This window comes from Stegastes partitus, unplaced genomic scaffold (genome assembly GCF_000690725.1).
Source record: "Stegastes partitus isolate 25-593 unplaced genomic scaffold, Stegastes_partitus-1.0.2 Scaffold607, whole genome shotgun sequence".
NCBI classification, from domain to species: Eukaryota; Metazoa; Chordata; class Actinopteri; family Pomacentridae; genus Stegastes; species Stegastes partitus.
In genome coordinates this window covers 75525-90941 of record NW_007578338.1, presented here as the reverse complement: position 1 = coordinate 90941, position 15417 = coordinate 75525, and the positions used below count along the sequence as shown (strand labels likewise).

The window sequence follows — 15417 nt, the reverse complement described above, 5'->3', positions numbered from 1 at the left end:
CCAGCACTAACTAGAGTATTTTATTATAACCACACTTGTCTGCTCTGTCCTTGTCTCTCACACGCACACATCTGTGCACATAATGGGCTGCTGGAACTGCCTGTGCAACACATTTATGTTGGGAATAAAAAGAGCATAGGGAATGCAGAGGTTGTAAATACTTGGCAAAAATCTCAAACTTTTCAGTTTTGTCCTGGTGTCTTGCTGGTGTTCAGCTCTTCACTTGAGTTTAATTTTAGAAGAGCGGCATTGTGTGATAGTGATATCAGCACTTCAGTGAGCTTGTGCCATCTGTTTTTATCTCATTTCTATTCCCCCCCTGAGAAATCTCTCCTCCTTCACTGACCACTCAACTTCCTCTGTTTTCCTTCTGCCCATAGACTCGCAACGGTCCCATCTGTCCACTTTCACCATGATACTGAAGGACAAGTTCCATTCTCCCAAGATCAAGAGGACTCCATCCAAGAAGGGCAAGCAACTTCAGCCCGAGCCAGCAGCCAAGAGCACAGAGAAACCTGCTAACAAGGTGTGTATGCAGTCTTGGGCCAGAAAATATGTGTGTGTTGTGGGAAATCCATCTCTTTCCCACCTACTGCGTGTGTTTGTTTGACTATTTGTGAGACTATTGTTTTCCTGCCTAATGTTTTGTGCTCCCATATTCCATTGTGTCTGTGTGTGCGCGAGTTTCCCTGCTGGTTCCCACAGCCTCCCAGTCGCTGTGGTGGCTGGCTGCGCTACAGCAGGTGTCTAAACCTATAAAGACATGAATGGAACCGGGCCGCTTCCTGAATGAACTCCTCTGCTCCCTCTCAAGGCTTTCGGTGTAATGAGTATATTCCCCCAGCATCCCTGCTGTGAAAGACTAGAGAAGCTGAAAGAGCTCTTTGCAGTAGTACCAAGACCGCTCCAAGCCACATCACTTGATAGAGTGCGCTTTGAAATGTGAGCAAACCATGGGAATAGTGGGACCATAGCAGAGAGCCCAGACTGTTGGGATGGTCCAAATCCAAAATATGTGGTCTCGTAATATTTTTTTTTCCATCTAGATTTTTTTTTATTAGCATCACAAGAATTATAAGTAGCTTTGTAGTCCAATTCTAAGGTGCAATTTTGTGTTCTTGTGTGTTTTTTAGAAGGTTAGTCGGCTGGAGGAGCATGAGAAGGAGGTGGTCAGTGCCCTGCGCTACTTCAAGACAATCGTGGACAAAATGGTCGTAGAGAAGAAAGTGCTGGAGATGCTTCCAGGATCGGCCAGCAAAGTGCTTGAAGCAATCCTGCCTCTGGTTCAGGTGGAGGCGCGGATACAGCACAGGTGAGTCACACGCTTTTGTAAAACACTTGATAAAAAATGTAGGTCAGTGTTTGAAAGGATTAATTCCTACAACTTCAGATGCCTTATAGCACATGTTTGTTTTTTTTTTTGGTTTGTCTTTTTTTTACCAAGACGACATCTTTTAAATTCTTTAAAAGTGGATATCATTTGTCAGTTAACATTACAGGAAACTTTTAGTCTTTACTTGTAGTCTTTTTCCCGCTTTAGATGTATGTAATAATTCACAACGTACCATTGGCCAATTCACTCTAATTCTTGCCTCTTGACGCAGTTTATTACGTATTTGGTTACATGTTAGGACTAGCATGACGTTGACTACCACCCTCTGAGTAGCTTGTGAAGATTGATACTATGCTGTGATAGATGACATCCCTCACCTCAAGGCTTCCTGAACTCCATACCTGAAGCTTTACATGTTAGATTAATGTGTTTCTTGCTGTTGATGTCTCCCTATTATTGATTGTCCCACTATTACCTTTGAGAAACAGAAACTACTTTAATCTTTCTGATATATCAACGAAATAAGTCAGTTTGTTTTACTTCCTCTACAGTTTCAGTAAACGCTTTCTGGGAAAGTAACCTTAGCCGCAGTTTTGTTTCGACTGTCAGGACATGTTGGAACTTCTCTGTCTTTGTCTTTGTGCCTTTCCCCATCCATCAGTACAGATGAAGGTATGGAGGTCAGAGGTGGCAGATTTTTTATCTCGCAGCACTCTGTTTAGAAGCAGTTGATGGATTGTGGCTGTAATGCTAAGAAGCAGCCATCTCTGAGGATTTGACCTCAGTCTCATGGAGTCAAATCCCAATAGATTACAATAGAAGTTTAGTGTTTTGCTGTAACCTTAGGCTACATGCAGCAAGCTCAAAATCGTGGCCACAAGCCAGTTATTTCACAACTTCAGCACAGATGTTTGTTTGGCAAATAAGCTAAGGTACATCAAATCACTGTTGTGTGACGATGTTATTGCGTGAGTAACTTTTTGGAGATAAAAAGCTCTTTCCATTGAATAAAAAAGCACATTGTACAACTTTGCTAAATTTTGCAGTGATTTAAATCAATATTGATTAACTAACTAGGTCAGCAGTGAATGCAACTCCTGCACCCTGCAGTGTGGTTTGATTAAAGTGCTTATTTGCCGAAAGGTTAGTTATCAGTCTATACATGCTCTAGTCATGCTGACTTGGCACACAAAGCTGCCGATGTTATTATAATCACACTGTTTCAACCCAGCTCTGTTATAGCCTATAGCATTTAGCTGTGCATCCCTCAAATCCTCGTGGTAGCCCCTATAGCTTCAGTTGTCTCCTACTTACTTTAGGGCTAAGCCGTACAGAGACAGTGGAACAATATTCCAGCTCTGTGAATCAGCTGCAGCGTGTTGGCACAGGCCTTAGCCACACCTTAGTGTTAGGTCTGAATGCACAATTTGCTACAGGGAGAAACAACACCCCGCTTCCCTCTGTGGTTATACATTCTCCTGTCAGCACTGGCTGACTTATTCCAACCCCCCCAGCTTGTAGTAGGGTATTTCTGCAGTCCCTCAACAAATGCCCCAAAAATGTGTAGTGTAATAGACGGCCCGTTAGATAGATCGAGATGAGTGACATGTTCATGTTTCTGTGATTTTTCTCACTTTCTGTCTAACATCTGCTTGTCTTTTTTTTTTCTCTTCACACCCCACTGCTGTGTTGTCTTGAATTTTTCTACTTTCTGCACCTCTGGTTTCCACATCTTCTCTCCCTTCCCTCATGTCCTTTATGTCTATATCATACATCATATTTCGTTCTTTCCTTCCTGAATTCCTCTTGCCTCTACTTTTACCCTCGCCCAACCTCAATCTCGCACCTTTTCAACAGTTCGGCGCTGTCCTCTTGCCATAGCCGTGTGTATCAGAGTCTGGCCAACCTTATCCGTTGGGCAGACCAGGTGATGCTGGATGGCATCGACTTGGAGGACAAGGAAAATGTGGCGTCTGTCACCACTGTCATCAAAGCAGTGCTGGATGGAGTAAAGGTATGCTGACAGAGGAAATGCTATGTTGTTGGCAGTGTCCTCCTGCGGTGTATTCATAGAGGCTGAAACCGGCTATGCTGTCTTTTTGTGAACAGGAACTGGTGAAGCTGACCATAGAGAAACAGGAGCAGCCATCACCCACAACCCCTAACAAACCGGCACCACCTGCTACCACAGCAGAGAGGTGAGCTCAAAGTGTGCTCTCAGGAATACAAACATTCAGACGCTCAATGTAGTTCATTTCTCAGACAGCTTTTATGTGTGTAGCAGTGTGTCATCGGAGATGCCCTTGATAGATCGGGAACAGGAGGTCTCGAATAAGCCAGCTCCGGCAGCTACTCCTGCAGAGGCTGCCCCTGAAATACCAGATGAGGACGTGGCCCCTCCCAAACCCCCTCTTCCTGAAGCCAAAATGGCAGAGCTCAGGTGAGGACAATGCAGGCTGCCTCTGCAATACTCTGCATTCTCTCTGAATAGAAATGCTTTTTAAAGTGACAGTTAATACGGGGCTGCTGTATTAGTTCTGTTCTTAGCCCTGAAACTTCTACTTTGGCCTAAAAGTCCCTGAGAAGAAGTGGTTTTGTGTTTTCCCGTTGTGGCTTGGTGGTGATGTGGTCACAAAAAAAAAAGTTTTGTGACCTTTTGCACTATAGTCACAAAAAACAGAAGCGCCCGTTCTGCATTTATTCGTCACAGCTGTTTCACTTAAAGTTGAACTTATCTTAAAAATATATTCTGAAAATGTTTCATGCGCAAAAAATGAGGAATAAAGCAGGCTTTTAGGATATGAGTAAGGCAGGGGTATTTCTACAGATTTCTTTCATTTTCGCTGCTGGGTTTAACGTATTTTGATGTATTGTGTATTTTCTGATGTAGTTTCTTGGCTCTCGCACAACTTTCACACTTAAGGCTTAAAATCTGGATCACTTTTGTGTGTTTGTTGCTCTGCCTCTTCCTTCCTTACTCTTTCTGCTGTTTCTCTCAATTTTTTTTTTTTTTCCATCTTTGGTTTCCCTTTGGATTCTGGAAACAGAGCACAGTTGAGTGCTGACGCTGGCCAAAGGAGACCCTCTCAGAAGGAGAAGTATGTTAGCCTGTAGGATCATCCGTCTCCATAATAACATCCCACCCTAGACCCCCCCATAAAGCTTCTGGATTGGATGAAAGTGTTTTTTTGATTTGCATGGTTGCATTATCCTAAAGTTTGTGTTATCCTGGGTATTCCCTGAAGAACCTTCATCATCCAATCAGAAGACCGTCCCGTGCATGAGAGTGTATGACTGAACTATGAAGTGTCTTTTCGCTGGCCCCCATTTCATGGTCGCTTATGTTCGCTCGTCGCCCCATTTTGACCCGATATTAACTCACTGAGAGAATTTAGGTTTGACAAGCAGGATGCCTTCATGTCATAGCTGAGAGAGGCTAACATGAAACACCCTCACTCTCATCTCACTATTCCACAGGAGGGATGATACTGCGTGTGTTCATGTATCTATACATGGATTTTTGTGTGCATACATGTCAGAAAGTGTGTTCTGCGTGCTTGCCTGATTGTCCTTTTTAACTTTGCCTCTGAGATGAAAACACCCAACATTCCTGTTTTTCTTGTTTTTTTGATTTTAATTCTGCTGTTTCTTTTTATCTGTCAATAGTCCTCCTCCAGCTCTTCCCCCTAAGAAGCGCCAGTCAGCCCCTTCGCCTACACCGGTGGCCGTGGTAGCCCCAATGAGCCGTGGCTCCAGTCTGCCGTGTAGCGACCACAGACAGGTGAGGGATTAACTTAATGATCCATTATGGCATGCCTTCAGTTTTAGTTTAAGACCATATCAACATAATTCACAGGAAATAAACCAGCTATTAAGAAAAAGGAGTGTAATTTAAATCTTTCTCTGTGTGTGTGCTGCCTCAGGAGTACGAGCAGGAGTTCCTGCAGAGGCGTTTCTCGGGGGGGAGCCACTCCTATGGTGGCGACTCTCCACGTCTTTCTCCGTGCAGCAGCATGGGGAAACTCAGCAAGTCTGATGAGCAGCTTTCTTCCATGGAGCAGGACAGTGGTCAGTGTTCTCGTAACACCAGCTGTGAGACGCTGGGTAAGGATGAAAGACGAAAAACTGGGTTTCACATTTTGTCAAATCTGAATCTTCAATTATATGAACTTAGCAGTCCAAATCCGTTTAAATTTCATCAGGTATAGCTTTCATTGTTTGCAAGTAAATTACATCACAAATAATAAAGAACTAAAACTTACTGATTTAATTTAGATCTGTAATCGGGTGTAGTGGTGTTTTTTAAGGGATTGGAGTCTAATTAATGCTCACAATCTGTAGCAACAGTGTAAAAAAGCAAAATGAGCAGCATACATTCTGAAATGTTGATGAAATTTATCTAAAACACTGATAGCCTCCTTATTTTGTACAAGTTTATTACTCCAAATAAAAAAAAAATCTATTTGCATTAAGTTGAGAAGCTTAAGATATTGACAGGATGTTCATTTAATGCCATGATCAGTTAATCATCTTTATAAAAGAAGAAGCGTTGTGTTGCTCTGGTTAAACCACAAAAACAAACCATCCATTTGTGAGATACAGACTTGCAAAGACGAGATGAATGGCAAGAAGTTGACGTAACACTGTAAAGGACTCATCATCCTTTAGTTCCATCTGATAAAATCTATGTCTGGTGACGAATGGCATTTTGTGTTGTAGGCGGTTACCCAGCTATTTCCGACACAACTTGGCGATGAAAAATGAAGAAAGAGAAAAAAACACTTAGATAAGAGATATGTCTGTTTCTGAGAAATAGAATCCAGATATTATAACCAGGTACCACATAGAACATTTGTAAAGCTATTGGATCTCAAAAGTTGGCAACCCTTTGCTCATGTGCACTGGGTCATAAATATTATTCATTTCATATATTATGTAGGTGCTGAAGTTAACATTTCTGCCTCAGCTAAGTGTTGAGTATCAATGTATGATAATGAAATTGAAGTAAATGTTACCATTTCTTTACCTTTCAGACAACACAGAGAATTACGACCCGGACTATGACTTCCTCCACCAGGACTTGTCGGCTGGGGATAACCTGCCTCCAATACCGGTGGGAGGCTGCCTGAGCCCTCTGCCTGAGTCTCACAGCGAGTCCTCTTCCCCCGTTCCCGGACAGCATCCCACACATCCCCGCTTCAGTGCTCCTCCAACCCAGCAGCCAGAATACTGGACCCCCCAGCCCAATCAAACTAATCCCCTACAGTCCTCCCGCATCAGCGCACCCCCTGCCTTACCGCTGAAGAAGCGACGCAGCACCCAAACATCGCCCTTCCCCGACGGAGGGTCCAGGGTGTTGTATGAGCGCTACCCCTCCCAGTATGACAACCTGTCCGAAGAGGAGCTTCACCCTACGCCACCATTCCCCCTTTTCACACCCATCTCGCCCATGCCTCAGACAAACGGGGGCATGTTCGTTGCCCAGTACGTTGCCAGCGAGAACGCTGATGTCCCCGCCAGCCCACCACCACTGCCAGAAAAGAAAAGCAGACACAGTAAGTGAGGGGAGAGAATGGAATGTAATGAGGGAGCAAAGAAGACAAGAAAGATGGAAGACCTTTAAATGAGATGACTGAATGGAGGGCACAGAGGCAGTGGGAGGCAATGAAAGGGACAAAGAGTCTAGTGAAGGAAAAAAATAAAGGAAGGGATGAGGTTGATTTAGGAAAGGACAGCAGGACACTGGCCGCAGTTCGTCATCAGCTCATTGAAGCGTAGATTATGTCAAGGAAATATTCCTCTGTGAATAGAGGCAGGAAGTGAATACCAGGATGTGCTACAATGGGTCCAGCTCCAGCGGCACAGAGGGCAAAATTTGGTCATTTCCTCACCCACCTGCTACATCACTTCCTCTATAGCTACTGTATTATGTCATTATGTACAGTCAGCCCTTCCTGCTTATTTAAACACATATCAAATCATATCGTATAATTTCTCGTGGCCAACAGTCTTGAAATTGGTTTAAAGGCATATTCCAAATATGCTGTAAATCAGAGGCTGTTCATGTTACCACGCTTCCAGTGAAAACAGCTGTATAAAAGCTTTTTTGTCTCTGAAGGAGCTTTGTCAGTTCTAAGAAAACGATGGTGTCATAGTGATGTCATTGTGGTTATCACATCTTGGGACTGAATGTCTGTTTTTAAAAACTGAAGTTGTGGCTTTTGAATCACAAGGGTGTTACCTACGCAGACAGGGTTTAATGAAAGATGCTAGTGAGTTGAATTCTGGTGAATGTAGTAACCACGATTTCTGGGGCTGGGCCCATAAAAGATACAGAAAGTCAGGATATCTCAGCCTTTGCTTCTTTAATTTTAAGCCTCACAATTTGTGTAGCACTTCATCCCCAGACCGTCTTGTAACTCTAAAAGGGATGTATGAATCTTTGTTTCTAAAATAGGTCCGTTCTTGATTTGGTTGAGTTTAATGGTGTAACACTAAGCAAGATAAGTAATAAATGTTTTATAATCTAATCATGTCTCCCTCCTTCAGTCCTTCAGTACATGCAGTTTGTGGAAGACTACTCAGAGCCACAGCCCTCCGTTTTCTACCAGATGCCACAGAGTGAAAGCATCTATGAACAGCGCAACAAGCGCTTCCAGGAGGTCTACGGCTTCAACGACTCCTTCAGCAGCACCGACTCAGTCCATGAGCCGCTGCAGCCTCCAGCATTACCACCAAAACAAAGACAACTGGTAAGAAACCCTTTCATGTGTATGTTGACAGTCACCCTTTCGAGAAACACAAGCCAGGTTGTTTGTTACTGCACCATGGCTCATAAACTACCACGGCTGCAGTGGATAAATAGCTGGGTTCACTAATTTGAGTGTGTGAGCAAAGCTGTGATTTGAATTCCTGAAATTGTTCAGTTCAGTTACGACCAAAACTTTGAGGGTGTGAAACCTTTATCGATGAAACTATTGATTTATGAGCTTGTACCCGAAATCACATGATATGAAACATTGTGTGCACATGTCGACAATACAAACAACCCTGTGTGGCAGAGCTCAGTGCTGGTCCCAGTATCTTCACACTGGCTGAAAGAGAAGAGTTGGAAAGAATGCATACTGCATTCTGCATCTAAAGTACATTCCAGTGGTAATCCTCATCAATTTTCTCTCAAGCCTCCTCCTATCTTGTTATCTTCCTCACCTATTCAGCTCCTCCTCTCTGCTCTCTCTGTCTCTCTTCTTTACCGTTTTCGTAACCGCAGCAGACATCTGTGCGAACACGGAGGTGTTTGGTCGTTAGTCGGAGATAAGACTAGCCTTTATCAGCCCCACATCAACTCCAGTCCACTTATCTTAATCTGGGTCGGCGTCTGGGTTAATTGAGACAACTGTCTGACAGTGAGTCAGTGGGGAGAGAGCGGTACAGACACGATAGAATAGGTCGTAGCAGGGGAGGGCATACTGTGAGTTTGAAATAAAACCTTTAAAGGCCATGAAAACTCACTTTCACAAGCAGCCTCTTGCTATGAATGATGGAGTCTTACAGTAGCATGCTATTTTCTTCAAAAGTTTCCCATCAAATTTTTCTGAATTTCTTGCTTTAACTTTGCTTCTTTCAACATTTTAAAGTGAGATGTACTCGGGCACAAAATAAGTACACATACTTCTATGCACCTATCAAAGTTCTGCATCATTTGAATTGCAATTTAGTGGTAGATAGTGAATTGTGTGGTCACTGTCAACAACAGCTGTTCAAATTGTACCCACACAGTCTTAATGAAGCAGATCAGCTTGGTTTGAGAGTTAAATAATACCTAAATGTTTATGTAGTCAGGAATATGCTATGGAGAAATACATTTTAAAAAAGATTGCCCCGTGGTTTCTACACGAGACAGTCTTTTCTGTCGATTTGCCCTTACTAAAGCCTGCCAAACCTACTTGAAGGTGACAAATGGCGGTTGTCTTAAAACTTTGTAGTAATATTGAAGACAGCACATTTGTAAACAGATGACACACGTCTCCAGGGTGTAGCTAGATGTACAGTTTCATAGCCCGGGAAAGAAAATAGACTTTGTGGCCGTGTAGCAGTCTGCTCAGACCACCTTCCCTCTCTTTGTCCATTGTCCTCTTTCTGCCACCACAACTGTGTATTTTGAGCCGCGTGCGCAGCTTTTATTTTTATCATTCTTTTGTCTGAGCGTACAGTCGGACTGCACTCATCTCTGCTCCTGCCGCAAGGCCTAATCTGGCCTCATGTTTTGGACTTGATGAGCTCGTGGCCCAGTGGAATAAGCCTGTTTGCCTCCTCCATAAACCCATGTTCCAGGCTTACACGCTTTGGCGACTTTACACGGCTTTGCAAAAAAAAAAAAAAAAAGTCATTTCAGCTGCTGTGTGGATAAGGAAATGGGTGAAAAAAAAAAAAAAGTAGAGCGGATCATATTGGCTCTGTTTAGAACGTGTTGTAGTTGGCCTGGTTTCTGTAAAGCCCTTAAAGCTAAGGACATTAAAAGGTTTATTGGACGGCCACAGTAGATATAAATGTGTGTAACCTGTACACGTCATATGACCCTCCAGGAGTTAGGTTTTCTAGGAAGACTTGAAATAACAACTAACAGTAAATTCACATTTAGTAACACTTAAAACAGCAGTTGTGTGCTCATTCCTGTCGTATTCAGATCTGCAGATTGAGTTGACACTTCTCCACTGAACTACAAAAATCCTCTTCAGCTTTCACCGCTTTGACTTCACTACTCCGCTGCTCAACTTTGATTAAATCTGCTCTAATTCTGTCTTGCTTACTACTGTAATCAACTGTTTTCTTCTTTTCCTCCCTTAAAACCCTGTTTTCCCTCCTCGCCTCTCCTTAACCCCCCCATTACTCTCACTCCCTCTCTTTTTATCTTTTCTTTCTATCTTTTCTTCCTTTATTTGTTTCCCTCTCAGGCCTCCCACTCTTCTTCCCCTTCTTCCTCCTCCTCCTCCTCTCTCTCCTGCCACCTCCAGCCGTCTGTAGCGGCCATGGAGGAGGCGGGCTCTGGGCTGGGCCTCAGCATGTCCGTCTCTAACTCCTACCTGATTGGCCAGGCGTCTTTGACCACACCCACGGTGAGTCGCCACCCGACTTCCAAACTCCCCCTCCCGCCCCCATCCCCTCCCGTTCTCCACTCTGGCGTGGGTGCTGTGTGGTCCTGGACCGGTCCAGGGGTGGCTTGACCTTGTGTGTGCTCCATATGTGATACAGTCTGTTCATCTGCCCCTGCACCTTTGAGGTCTCTGACAGGACCATCCCTCAAGGGCGGGTGGCTTAGCTGCTGTTTGATCCTTAATTTTGTTCATCCACTCGCCCATGTGTGCATTTGTTTTGTTGTGCGTGTGTGTGTTTTTTCTAGCTGAGGCACTAGATATTGTGTGATTAATGTTTGCTTTGCGTGGTCATGAGTGTGTGCAGTTATTTGTTGTGCTTCTACGCAGCCTCTGGCTAGCCAAGTTTGTGTGTTTGTGTGCTGCGCGGAAGCATTCCTCCACATGACAGGTAATTATTTGACCCTGTCCCTGTTTTCATTTTGCCTCAGAGATAGAGTCATTGGCCGCTGTGTCCGAAGCAGCTCATCAGAATATCACAAGAGACTGTTATGCCTTTGTTTGGGGATTACAAATAACAAAATAACCCTTTGTTAGTCAGGCTGGAATGTTTCAACCAACAACAGGTTCTTGTTAATGAATTAGCTTGTGGTTAATCGGTGCTGTATTCCACTCAGTTAGGGCCTGACCCTGGCTACATAGCAGGCCTGACTATGTGTTACAGTGTTCTGGTCAGTATTTTGGGAGGGTTGACCCATGATGACCCTATGTTGTGTGAGGCACGCTAAGACATGGTGCGGATCTCCCTCAGGATATCTGCGGTGGAATGCAGCACCAGATGGACCTGATGGAAAACACATTCCCTCTCTTTCGACTACTGTTTCTTCCGTTCCTCTCTCCTCCTCATTTTCTTCATCTTCCTGCGTCGGTGGCGCTCTCCATTCTGTCCCTCACACTACCGTGCTGTAACCTCCTTCCCCCCCTACATGCACACACACTTCCACACCTCCCGTTTGTCTGTTTCTGTGGAATGTTTGCATTCCTCAACTCCTTGGGGCATGATATTTTTTTGGGGGGGGATGTCATGGGGGGAGGAAAACCATACCAGGAAAGTCTGCTTTTGCATATGTTGAGAGGAAACAGAGAGACATATTCAGTGGTACACAGGATTTCCTAATTTAACTAGAATCTTAGAGACCGTGGGGGAAAAAAAGAATGAGAGGCTTTGATTTGTGATCCTCTTTCTGTGCATGAACACGTGCGTTCATTTGTGTGTGTGCATGAGTGCAGTGACTACCAGTGAACTGTGTATGCGCCGCTCTTGGCTGGTGTGCTGAAACAGGGCTGGTATGTGAAACGTGTTACAACAGGTCACCACTACCTCCCTGCTGGCAGGCATCTCTTCAGCTGGCCACACACCAACACACATTAAGACGTCTCTTGTGTAAACATATATACATAATCAGAGTTGATGCTCGCATATTAATGTCCTTGTTAAACATTGCTGTGTTATTATCTTCCGTGTTATCATCATTGGAGATGTTTCTATTGTCACTGCTTCCACTTTTTTTGGGTGTATGTGTGTGTACAGTACATTTCATGTTCAGGCACATCACTGCCATAGTCCAGGCTTAAATTAATGGAGGTGTTGGAGAATGAGGTGAACACTTTTTTTTCCTGCCTCTGCTTCCTATTGTTCAGCTTCTTTTTTTTTCTATCTGCTCTGCCTTCTTTCTAATCTCTTAGTCCTGTCTTTTATTATTATTATTATTATTTTCCCTCTTTCCTGCTTTCGTTCTTTCCACCAATCACAGAGCTTGGACCAGGTTGCCTTGACCAATGCCACCATTCTGGATGGCAGCGGGGGCGGGCCCAACGGTTCCCTGGGTGGCTCAATGGGCTCTGTGGCTGTCTGTCTTCCTTCTGAGTCTTCTCTCACTGACTCTCTCCACACCTCAGCGGTGAGCTTACGAAAGGATAGACATTGGAAGCACAAGCAGGATACTTACACGAACCAGCTCTCTGAGACTCTGATATTAAAATGTGACACTGGAACCCCTTCCCTTGGCAGATTGATGTTAGATTACAGCTGTTTGGCGTTCAGTATTGTTGCTCATATGATAATATAGTGACTCATTCACATAGTGGCATCTTGTTGTCATTATCACTGCCCACAAACTGTCTGCTGTCTGATTATTGGTCTAAAAGAATCCCAGTGGAGCATGTTGCACTGCATGTTCTTCTTGCCAGTAAATACTATTACCTCTTTATATATGATGCGCTCCAGTGCCACCTGGTGGTCATGAGGATGCAAAGCTGGAAAAACACACCGCTCACTGTAGAAAAGCAGACCTCGGCTAGCTGCTATCTCTCTCTCCCTTAGCCACATACTCCCACTTCACACCTGCTACACCCTTAGCAAACACCCTGTGCCCCTCTCCGCTGCCTTACGCCTCGGTTTGTGTCCCTCCTCTTTTCCCGTAGAGCGAGAGCGCGAATGACGAGGGCGGGGAGGGGGAGTATGTCAACTTGTACTCATCCAGCCAGGCCAATGGGGAGCTGCCTCTCCCCCTCAGAGTAAGTAGCTGACTGCCACGGGTGAAAGGTCAATTCCATTTCTACGTCGCGTCTCTTCAGGGGTATGAATCAATTCGAATGCGGCGAGGGATTTGGAGTAAGGATTGCCGTTTGGGTGGCAGATGTCGCTCTCACATCTGTTCGCACCGAGCAGCTCTTATTGATTCATCTCCTGGACGGATTGGCGCTGAAATGGAATGTGAATGTAGCCAAACCTGACTGAGCATGACTTCAGGTTCACGGGTTTGCCTGCAAGGGACTCATGTGCTCTGGTTGGTGTCTGTGGAAATGATGTCCATGTGTATGTTGTTTTGACTGCCTGGCTGGTGATTGCTGTCTCTCTGGCTGTGCTTCAACTATAACGAGCATTTAACCTTGTTCCGATCTAACACCTGAAATGTCGCCGCTCCAAAAAGGGATTCTCAATGGTTCACCGGTTTTCAATTTTCCAATAACATTCCCCGTAACAATTTATGTGCACCTGTGCATGTGTGACAGCTTATGTCTGTGTGTGTGTGAGGCTGTATTTGTATTCCCGTGAGCCACTTTGTGCATTTGGGGTGTACTGTAGGCATGTTGGGTGAGGTTTGTGCAAATGTGAGAGAGAGAAAGAGAGAGAGAGCAAGCAACAGAGACAATGTGTGATTGCATTTTGTCGATATACAATTGGTGCGGTTTCGGTGCGAGTGAACTCTACCTTCTGGTGTCATTCTTGTTTGGGACTCATCTGTCGGGTTTTTCCTTTGCTCAGACTGAGGAAAAGCTGCATTTTTACCCATCAGCCCCTTTACACCTGTTCTGTGTCAAAACTAATGGGGATAACATCCTTTGTAAACCTGGTGATAAACGTCTGTACGGAGCATCCGTCTTCCCCTTCCAACATGTTGCATGAGATCCCGGTGGTTCATATCTCATCAGTAGCCGGCCTCCCGTCACTGCATGGAACCATTCATCAATGATGTTCCATGTAACCGCGCAGGGGTTGATTATTGTTTTTTCCTCCATTGATTAGGAAACGATTGCAGCTGATGATGTGCTCCAAGACCCCGCCCCTCAAACACCATCCACCAATAACAAAGAGGGTTTGGACAAGGAAAGGTAAGGGTTGTAATGTTTACATGCCATCAGTGACACACACTTGGTATCAACTGTATGTGCAGTGTGTGTTTTGACGAATCTTTGTAATGTACTTTTTTTGTAAATGGGCTAAAACTCATCAGACATCTTTTATAGTTTATTCTTCTGAGTTGATCATATTTACAGACTCCTGTAAAAAGAAAAAATCTTCACGTTTGAGAAGATAAAACCAACACATTCTTACCATTTTTGCTTATCAAAGACGACTTAGTTGCTACAACAGATGCCCATCAATTGTTTCAGCTCTAATGGGCATTGGTGCTGTAGACAAACCTGAGTGTTCCTGTGTTGATGATGTTTGGCTGTGTGTGTGTTTCAGGAGGCAGAAGTCAACGGAATCGGCTGGGAGCGATGAGGAAGACGTGGACGAGCTCTCCCTCATAGACCACAAGGAGATAATGAGCAGGATAACACTAAAACAAGAAGTAAGGCTGCTGATGCTGTGTACTGTTTTTAGAAAACTGCTATGACAGAACTGTGCAGCAGCACCAGCATACAAAGCACATTTTTATCCTGTTAGTCCGGCTCAGGCTAAAGGTCGCTGTGAGTCATTCAGATGTGAAATCAGATCCGGAGATACACCACTGATAGCCATTGCTGCCCTCTGGAGTTAAGTCTCTGAAATTGCATACCTTAAACTGACAAACCACCCTCCTCCTACTCCACCGCCGCCGCCGCCGCCTCCTCCTTTGTCCTGTGTGGTGCAGTCTGATATACAGATGTGTGAAATTGCTGCTCGCCACTCTGCAAGGTTAGGGGCAATGTGACAGCAATGATTTACAAAAGGAGATGGGAGGGAGATCAGAAATGCAAGAAGGCAAGATTTATATCCCGTCATGACATTTAGAGGTGCTGTAGAAGAAATATTGCAGGGGTGGTGATTTTATCATTCACAAGTCTGACTTTTTCTTCGTCATCAGAGGAGCTGCTGCAGGACAGGGAGGGTTGAGAGGGGGGGAGAAGGAGGAGGAAATGTGTTTGCTACGTTTTGGGCTAGACTGCATCACTCCACATCTCAACCACCTCTACATATTTGTGTCTGTTTTTCATTCTCTTTAATCCTCCGCACCTCATTCACTCTTCTTAATTTTCCCCAGAATGACGATGGTCCTGATGTTCGTGCTGGATCAGGAGATATTCTATTAGTCCACGCTACAGAAACAGACCGCAAAGGTACAGTACAGCACACGTTAAGACTCGTATCTGTGCAGTATGTTACTGTGCTTCTGGGTCACTGGCACATCTCTGTTTGGAAATCTTGACAGATTTGCATTCGTT

The 15417-nt window shown here is 44.5% G+C and overlaps 1 protein-coding gene across 5 annotated transcripts in view; it reads left to right on the top strand.

Annotated features, from left to right (window-relative positions):
• Positions 1-15417, top strand: part of rapgef1b (Rap guanine nucleotide exchange factor (GEF) 1b) — a 46520-nt gene that overhangs the window by 24149 nt on the left and 6954 nt on the right. Inside the window, exons 2-15 of one of the 5 annotated variants that reach the window (XM_008289332.1) lie at positions 381-526; positions 1134-1312; positions 3191-3347; positions 3443-3531; positions 3618-3773; positions 4381-4431; positions 5000-5114; positions 5257-5437; positions 6367-6888; positions 7883-8085; positions 12910-13002; positions 14015-14100; positions 14459-14564; positions 15237-15312. In XM_008289332.1, the coding sequence (XP_008287554.1) occupies positions 381-526; positions 1134-1312; positions 3191-3347; positions 3443-3531; positions 3618-3773; positions 4381-4431; positions 5000-5114; positions 5257-5437; positions 6367-6888; positions 7883-8085; positions 12910-13002; positions 14015-14100; positions 14459-14564; positions 15237-15312 (2160 nt within the window). Of the gene's footprint in view, positions 1-380; positions 527-1133; positions 1313-3190; positions 3348-3442; positions 3532-3614; positions 3774-4380; positions 4432-4999; positions 5115-5256; positions 5438-6366; positions 6889-7882; positions 8086-12909; positions 13003-14014; positions 14101-14458; positions 14565-15236; positions 15313-15417 lie in introns of all 5 variants that reach the window. The other 4 variants (XM_008289331.1, XM_008289334.1, XM_008289333.1 and 1 more) reach the window with 4 other exon arrangements.